Here is an 8,937-nt window from a genome sequence, read left to right as displayed (position 1 = left end):
CCTGTGTGGTCCCCACAGCTCTCCAGAATGGTCCATGAGTGCAGGGCCAGGGCTGCGGCCAAAAATGAAGTGTCTCTATTCAATCCCATCTTTCTCTTGTTTGTTGTGAACGCGTCGCCCAGTGTCGCTCCACTGCTGACACTTAGTTCCAACCCGAGGCGCTGGAGACTGAGTAGCCGCCTGGCACGCCCGCGTCGCGGTTACTGGAGCAACCGGCGGCGCCTGGATATGACACCACCAGCCCGCGCCCGAGATTGGCCCCGCCCCTTCCTCACCATTGGCCAGGGGATAGACAGAGGCGGGCCTCGGCCAATGGGCGGCGTCCTCCTGGGAGGCGGGACGTGCGAGCGGGCCCGCGGCTGCCGGAAGCCGGGTCGTGTGGCCGCTCTCGGGTAAGCCGAGGCCGCGGGGCCCTGGGGCTTGGGGCCGGGGGCGGGGATGGCGGTGTGAGCGGGCTCCTGCGGGCCAGAGGCGGGCGAAGGTCCCCTGGGGTCCCGAGAGAGCCGCGGGAGGGGCGCGGCGGCCGAGCGGGCCGAGCGGGGCCGGGCCACACTCGCTCCTCGAGCTCCTGCCCCCCACGGAGCCCCGAGACCTGCTGCTTGACACGCGCGGGAGAGCACGGGGGCGCGAGTCAGGACGGGCAGACGGCCCCAGGGAAGCCGGGAGTGGGGGAGACGCGGGGCGCCCCGAGTGGGGGAGGGGGAGAGGTGGGGCGCCCTGAGTCGGCGAGTCGGTGAAGTGGGGCGTCCTGAGTGGGGGAGGCGAGAAGGGGGGAGAAGTGGGGGCGCCCTGAGTGGGGGAAGGGAGGAGGGGCGCCCTGAGCAGATGGAGCCCAGAGAACATTAAGACCTGGGCTTGGGGGTTTGAAGGGGAGAGAAGGGATTGGGCGTTGTCCAGCACCCAGGGGACCTGGGTAACCAGTGACGGTCTGACCTCGGTGTCAGCAGAGATGGCTCTGCCTCTTGCTCTGGGCCTGGCGGGGGCAGGGGGCTGTCCCCAGCCAGACCTTCTCAGTGGGAGCGAGGGGCCTCCCCAGAGGCCTTGGCGGAAAGAAATGGGGTGCCGTGTCTAGGGTTGCAGGCTTGGAGGCAGCGGCATGAGGGAGCTGAGGGCAGGTGGGTTTGGGGTCTAAGTGCCACCAACCATCAACATGTGCTGAGAGCAGGGTTAGGGCTCTCCCTGGTGTCCCCAGGACCCCCAGCCGGAGCCCAGTGGCAGGACATAGCTTTCCATGGTCAGCAGACAGTTGGCACTCAGGAAAAGCAGCTCCCCTCTGGGCAAATAGACGGATCAAGCTTTTCAACAATAATGCACAGAATATAGACTCAGCCTTTCCAGTAACCGCTATACAAATATTTGCCAAACTTACCTTTTCTTCAACACGGAACTGCTGGCAGCCATGTCTTTCCAAGGCTGCTGTGTCAGCAGCTCCTTACTCCCCAGAGGCCTCCTCGTGCTGCCCATTGAAATGTGGCAGGCTGCCCGAGCTCTTGTTTTACATGAGGCTTAAAAACCTTCAACTTGCTGGTTCTTCCCCACCTGTGCACCTGTCAGAGCCACTGGTCTGCTTTGTCCTGTTTCTCACATGTCTGTGGGATTCCCCACAGGTGGCTCTGCTCTGCTCAGTGTGGGTATCCCTGTGTGTGGCGCTGTCCTGCATGTGAGCCTGGGTCAGTTTCTAGTATTGAGGGACAATTTGTGAGAGTAAAAAGTGGTTTAGGGGGTCTGTAATTAGCATTTAAAAAATTAATTCTTTTTGGTTTGGGGCCACACCCGGTGATGCTCAGGGGTTCCTCCTGGCTCTGACTCAGGAATTACTCCTGGTGGTGCTCAGAGGACCATATTGGCTGCTGGAGACTGAGCATGGGTTGGCCACGTGCAGGCCAGCGCCTGCGCACTGTACTGTCCCTCCCACCTCTGAAGAATTATTTTTTAGTCTCTGTTTTGGACAAGTCCACAGTTTTGAAAACACTCAGTGAAGGGAATTTGTAAGGAACAGAAGGCCCCTTGCTCTCAGCCACAGGTCTGTGGGCACAGGTGTGGTGCCATCCTGTAGCTTTCCACGGCTGGCCCATGGGCCACAAGGCTGTGTGCAGCCTGGCTAGGAACTGCCCAGCTCTGGGGTAGCCATTGCCTGCTGTTCACTGGCCCTATTGCCCTGCACCCCCTGGTTCTATGAACCTTTGGGGAGCCCTGCTGTTTCTCCTTGGCGGGCACTCAGTGAGGTTTCTGTGCCACAGGATGGTGAAGCACAAGAGGACAGCCCCAGCGCCAGGGCCAACATGCAAGAAGCTAAAGCTACCTGCAGAGGAGCTGACCATCCCCGAGGTAGGCTGGCTGCCAGCACAGAGGGTGGGCAGCAGGGGCTGGTGTTCATGTGTCTGTCTGACTCCCGGGCAGAGTGGGCTGTGCTGGGGCGTCTGTCCCCTGGGCTGAGTGGGCTGTCTTAGGGCGTCTGTCCAGGGTGTTCGTCTGTCCAGGCACATGGTGCTGCTGAGTTTCAGGAGCTCACGTTGGCCACTCAGGGCCACTGCCGAGACAAGGCCTTTTTCCAGCTGCATGTATCCAGCCGAGATAAGTCCCAGCTCCATGGAGCTGCTACAGACCCTGCCGTGACTGTGGTCACAGGGCCCAGGGAACTGTTGGGGCTCTGGGGAGGCAGCGAGTAGGGGCTCAGTGCTGTGGTCTCCCCGGCCATCCAGCAGCGCCGCTCTGAATGGCTGCCACCACCTGTGGCCAGCAGGGGTCGTTCCATGCAGCCAGAGCCCAGCTGGCCTCCGCGCGTGGCCTGGGGACCGCAGCTGGATCAGATATTCATGTGTCTCAGAGCTGGCTCAAGCCGCCCTGCCCAGGCCCAGGAGCACGGGGAGGCTGGTCCTGGAAGCAGACTCTGAGGGGGCCACCCAGCCCTCCTGCTGCTGATAACCCTGCCCTGCAAACACCCATCCTTGGGCCCAGGCACACAGCTTTGAAGAGTCCTTCTGGAAGCTTCCACAAGCACTCCAGGGAGAAAGCACCCTGGGTGTAGGACCTTCCTGTTATGTCCCCTCTGTGGAATCAGGGTCCCACGCAGTGGTGCTGGGAGATGGTGCTAGGACTTGGATGCAGGCTTCTGCAGGGTGGGCATGCACTGCGGTCCCACCTCTCCCTCCCAACTGTGCTCGGGTGACACCTGGCAGGCCTGGGGGGCCTTATGGAGTTCAGGGGTGAAACCAGGGCTGGGCATGTGCAAGGACAACACCCTCCCCACTATCACAGTTCTCCTACCATTACGGCAGGGTGGGCTGGCTTCCTGTCCAGTGCTGCTGGGGTCCAAGCATCATGTGCATCATGATGCGAGCAGGTGTGCATCCCTGTGTGTGAGTGTGGGAGAGCATGTGCAGGTGTCTTGTGAGTGGGAGAGCGTGCGCGGGCACCTTTGTGGGTGTGGGAGAGTGTGTGTGTGCCTGTGTGTATGTGGGAGAGTGTGTATGTACTTGTCTGTGGATGAAAGAGCGTGTGTGTGCCTGTGTGTGAGTATGAGAGAGCATGTGTACGCCTGTGTGTGAGTGTGGGAGAGTGTATATGTACCTGTTTGTGGGTGGGAGAGCATGGGTGCGCCTGTGTGTGAGTGTGGGAGACTGTATGTGTGCCTGTGTGTGTGGGAGAGCGTATGTGCCTGTGTATGAGTGTGGGAGAGCATGTGTGTGCCCGTGTGTGAGTGTGGGAGAGTGTGTATGTACCTGTCTGTGGCTGGGAGAGCATGTGTGTGCCTGTGTGTGAGTGTGGGAGAGCATGTGTGTGCCCGTGTGTGAGTGTGGGAGAGTGTGTATGTACCTGTCTGTGGGTGGGAGAGCATGTGTGTGCCTGTGTGTGAGTGTGGGAGAGCATGTGTGCACCTGTGTGGGAGTGTAGGAGTGTGTGTGCGCGCCGGTGTGTGAATGTGGGAGAGTGTGTGTGTGCCTGTGTGTGAGTGTGGGACAGCGTGTGTGTGCCTGTGTGTGAGTGTGGGAGAGTGTGCGCGCCTGTGTGTGAATGTGGGAGAGCATGTATGTGCCCGTATGTGAGTGTGAGAGAGTGTGTATGTACCTGTCTGTGGGTGGGAGAGCATGTGTGTGCCTGTGTGTGAGTGTGGGATAGTGTTGTTTGCCTGTGTGAGTGTAGGAGAGTGTGTGTGCGCCTGTGTGTGAGTGTGGGAGAGCGTGTGTGCACCTGTGTGTGAGTGTGGGAGAGCGTGTGTGCACCTGTGTGTGAGTGTGGGAGAGCATGTGTGCGCCTGTGTGTGAGTGTGGAAGAGTGTGTATGTACCTGTGTGTGGGTGGGAGAGCATGGGTTTGCCTCTTGTGAGTGTGGGAGAGCATGTGTGCGCCTCTGTGTGGTGGGAGAGCATGTGTGCCTGTGTGTGAGTGTGGCAGAGCGTGTGTATGCCCGTGTGTGAGTGTGGGAGAGCTTGTGTGTTCCCGTGTGTGAGTGTGGGAGAGTGTGTATGTACCTGTCTGTGGGTGGGAGAGCATGTGTGTGCCTGTGTGTGAGTGTGGGAGTATGTGTGCGCCTGTGTGTAATTGTGGGAGAGTGTGTGTGTGAGTGTGGGATAGTGTGCATGTACCTGTCTGTGGGTGGGAGAGCGTGTGTGCGCCTGTGTGTGATTGTGGGAGAGCGTGTGTGCGCCTTTGAGTGTGGGATAGTGTGTGTGCACCTCTGTGTGAGTGGGAGAGCATATGTGCACCTGTGTGTGAGTGTGGGAGAGCGTGTGTGCACCTGTGTGTGAGTGTGGGAGAGTGTTGTATGCCTGTGTTAGTGTGGGAGACCGTGTGTGCGCCTGTGTGTGAATGTGGGAGAGCATGTGTGTGCCCATGTGTAAGTGTGGGAGAGTGTGTGTGTGGGTGGGAGAGCGTGTGTGTGCCTGTGTGTGAGTGTGGGAGAGCATGTGTATACCTGTGTGTGAGTGTGGGAGAGCGTGTGTGTGCCTGTGTGTGAGTGTGGGAGAATGTGTGTGCGCCTGTGTGTGAGTGGGACAGCATGTGTGTGCCTGCTTTTGTCCTGGGACATAGCTCCCTGGGCTCCTGGCGGGCACTGCCCCTCGTCGTGGTCTTCCTGGCCCTTCTGTAAGCTGGGTGTGTTTCCCTTGCAGTTGGCATTTGTGGGCTAAATCAGAACTAGTCCCTGCCTGCCAGCCTGTCACTATGTCCTCCCGAGCCCTGGTCAGGCTGTCTGGTGCTTACTGTTAGGGCAGGGCATAGCTATTGTCGATCTATGGACCCTTGCTGACTTGTGGCCGGAACTGGTGTGGCTCGTGAGACAGAGGCCAGGCCTGCAGCTGGTGGCATGCGGCCGCCCCTTCTTCCTCCATGGGAACACATTGGCCCATAGGCCAGTGCCCAGCTGGGCAGGTTGCCTGGGGCTCCTTGGATCCCCGCATCTGTGCTCACCCACCTGGGTCCTCACGCTCAGTTCCAGAGAACTGTGGGACCCAGGCATCCTCGGGCTGGTGATGGTGGGTCTTCAGCTCTGCTTGGGGGTGTCAGAACCGGCAGGTGGGGTGAGGGAGGTATGGACCGTCCAAGGGAGTTGGTGAGGGGGTACAGGAGTATGGGGTGTCTGTGGGTGGGCTGAGGGGTTGGGGTTGTCTGTGGGTGGGCTGAGGGGTTGGGGGTTTCCACGACGTGCTTTTCTATACTGAGGCCGTGCCCTGTGGACTGAGTTTGCACAGTGGGGCCTGTCTTGTCTGTGCCCAAAGAGGACATACAGTGGCACCGGTTTCTTTTGTTTTTTTGTTTTTTGTTTTCTTTTTTTGGGTCACACCTGGCGATGCACAGGGGTCACTCCTAGCTCTGCATGCAGGGATTACTCCCGACAGTGCTCTGGGGACCATATGGGATGCTGGGAATCGAACCCGAGTTGGCCGCATGCAAGGCAAATGCCCTTCCCGCTGTGCTCCAGCCCCAAGCACCAGTTTTTTTAGCTCAGGAGGGCCTGGGCCATGTCCCTCCCAGAGGACACCTGGGCCATCCCTTTTCCTTTCTTTCTTGCCGCCCAGCTGCCTCTGAGCCCTGGGTCTGCGCTGTGCTCCCTCTTCCCCCAGGACAGGCTCTGTGCTCTGCTCTCGCCAGGGCCTTCTGGACTGTCCGAGTCACTTGCAGGCCACACCTGCCCCTGCTGTGGTGAGCCAGTTGTGGCATTTCTGGGCCTCTCCCAGCAGTGCTAAGGGCTCAGCACTCCGGGGGCACCACTGGCGGGCTCGGGCGCGTCTGGGCTGGGGGTCGGAGCCAGTGGCCTCGTGCAGGCCGCCCCTCTCTCCGCGCGGCTTCTCCAGCCCCTGTGGCTGTGTTGAGGGGCTCAGGTGCAGCTGCCGGGCGAGGACAGCCTCTGTGCCGGCCGCACGCTAGGTATCCACTGTGGTCATTCATCAGGTCCCCCAGCCCTGCGGCCAACAGCCAACCCCGTATCCCTGGAGTTGAGAACGGAAGGGGCCACAGGCTTCTGGGGGGCCCCTGCTCACCGGCTGCTCCTGCCTCAGCCAGAGGGTGGCAGGCCAGGCTCCTGAGCCGGGTGCTCTCATGGGAACAAAGCACACACCACCCGCTGACCCCTCCACCCTACCACGGCCCTCGGCCACATCTAATCCTTTAATTGCTGCCCACACAGGGCCCAAGGAAGTTTGCTTCCCAGTGGTCAGCAGAAAATAACTCAGCCAGCAGCAGCGGCTTTAAGAATGTGGAGAGCTGTTTATTATTGTTCGGGGCTAGACAGGGGCCATGTCGGAGAGAGCAGAGAGGCGGGGGGCGTGGGGAGGGTTGCACCTCCTGTCTGTGTGCACCCCACAGGGTCCCCTTGCTGGAGCAGGTGGGGGTGCATGCTTGCCTCCACATTAGGGCAGTGGGTGGAGGCGCTGACCTCTGGGCCCGTCTCTGCCCATCTGCAATGGGTTATTTCTGTCTGTGGCTTTTGCCTCAGCAAACAGGCCCCCTGCCTGTTCTACCCCATCCGCACCGCCCCCCACTGCCCCGAGCGAGGCCTTACCCCGAGGGTGCGGGGTGCAGCCTGGCCAGCTGTCCTGTCACTTGCCGACTCTGCAGCGTCAGGGGTGCTGGGCTGCTGTGGGACGAGCAGCTGGGGCTCAGGGAGGCTGCAGGAGTGTCCAGCCAGACTGCACTGTCCAGGGATCACGTGCCCCCCACTGTGCCACCAGGGACAGCCATGTGGGGTGCTGGAGCCGCCGGCAGTTGTGGGGGTTTCGACCCCTGTCTCACGCCTCAGCCAGGGGATGCGGACATGAAGGCTGGGCAGGGGCAGTGCCTGGGGGGCAGGGCCCAGAGATGACCGCTGGGCTCCTGGTCCCCCGGCAACGCCCCTGCAGTGCTACTTAGGCTGAGGGTGGCCAGGCTTGGGCTGGCTCAGCCACTCGCAGCCAGCGGGGCTTTGCTCCACGGCCCGCCACGGCAGGACTGCAGGGGAGGCAACCGGGCAGGGTCAGCGCACCATGCGGGGGCTGGGAGTGGCGGGCGCCCCTCAGCCTCTCGGGGCCTCAGGCTGTGCAGGCATGGAGCCCCCCTCTCCCGCCGGGAAGGCTCCCAGGACTGAGCGTCCTCAGCTGGGAAAACAGCTCTTTGAAGACACTTTCCCATGCAGCAAGCTCGAGGCTCCCGCTGTGTGCGTAAACATCGCCTTCCACGGCGCCCCTGGGAGCCCCACGCAGACTGCAGCAGGCACGGCCATGGCCGCCGGGACACAGGCCGGGGGGGGGGGGGAACACTGTGGGTGCAGGCCAGGCTGCGTGCTGCTCTGGTCCTGGGCTAGCTGCCGTCTGTCAGCATTACAGAGGTGCCTCCTCAGGCCTGCTGGTCCACCTGCACAGCCCCTGGAATCCTTGTGGCCCTCCGTGGCAAAAGTGCTGGGTTCTGTGCGGGTCAAGTGGAAGCCCAGCCCAAGTGGGGGCTGTGGCTGTCTTCTCCCTGCCATGCACCTGTATTCTCTGTTTCCGAGTGGGCCTTGTGCTCAGTCTGGGGCAGCTGCTGGGGGTGTGGGGTGTGGTCATCTCTGTCCGGCTGAGCCTCCTGCCCCACGTGCCCTCAGCTGCCCGGTTCAGGTTCCTTGTCCCACAGAGAGCCCATCCACAGCCTTGCCCTCCTGCATGCTGGGCCATGTCTGCCCTCTGTAGCCGTGTTAGGGTCAGGGCTAGGGTATACCTCCTGTGCATGGTCCTGCTCGTGGGTGCTGCCCGCGCGTGTTCGCAGGCAGCAGTGAGTGAGGCTAGGGTGGCTCCTGTGGGTGCTGAGAATTCGTCCACCTCTTGCTCTACAGGAGCCTGGGCAGCTGTCAGTGGCCCTCCAGCTTCCCTCCCAGCCCTGTGTGGTGGGTGCCCCTCCCAGTGCTGGGATGCTCTCACCACCCCTGTGTCCGGGTGGCTTGTCCCCTCCTGGTCGCCTGGTGGGCAGCTCTGAGGGCAGTGCGGATGCCGGACGGCAGGAATGCATGGCCCAGGCGCTGGCCCGGCAGCTCGTGAAGGGGCTGTGCGTCGCTGCCCAGCTGGGCCCCCCCTACCCCGCATCAGGCTCACATCCACGCAGCACCTGGTCCCGGCCACATGGGGCTGGACCCTCAGCCTGTCCCCAGCAGTAGTGGACCCTGAAGCGCCAGGAGAGCACTGGCCTGATCTGGCTGCTGGCTTGGCCCGTGTCCCCTATAAGCCTTGGGTGGCCGGACCAGGCCCCCTGCCCTGTGCCCGATGTTATCTGGCAGTGTTTCTGCCAAAATAGTGGGCTCGGCAGCCCAGTCCTGGGCCTGCCCCTCCAGGCCAGTGGCTCTGTGGCTGTCGGCTACTGTTCTGGCCCCATGGTGGTACAACGTGAACCTGGGACATGTGAAGCAGGAGGGCGCCAGACCACAGCCCCCCACCCCTCTTCCACCGGTGAACTCACCCTACCTCCCTCCTGCCCCAGGTGCTGCAGGAGGCGAAGA

The 8,937-nt window shown here is 61.8% G+C and overlaps 1 protein-coding gene across 1 annotated transcript in view; it reads left to right on the top strand.

Annotated features, from left to right (window-relative positions):
* Positions 1 to 312: 312 nt before the first annotated feature.
* C4H7orf50 (chromosome 4 C7orf50 homolog) overlaps positions 313 to 8,937 on the top strand; it is a 33,138-nt gene continuing 24,513 nt past the window's right edge. The window contains exons 1-2 of the mRNA XM_055136762.1: positions 313 to 392; positions 2,241 to 2,328. Coding sequence (XP_054992737.1) covers positions 313 to 392; positions 2,241 to 2,328 — 168 coding nt within the window. The remainder of the gene's footprint in view (positions 393 to 2,240; positions 2,329 to 8,937) is intronic.

Source organism: Sorex araneus, chromosome 4 (genome assembly GCF_027595985.1).
Source record: "Sorex araneus isolate mSorAra2 chromosome 4, mSorAra2.pri, whole genome shotgun sequence".
NCBI classification, from domain to species: Eukaryota; Metazoa; Chordata; class Mammalia; order Eulipotyphla; family Soricidae; genus Sorex; species Sorex araneus.
This window is presented reverse-complemented; position numbering and strand designations above follow the sequence as displayed.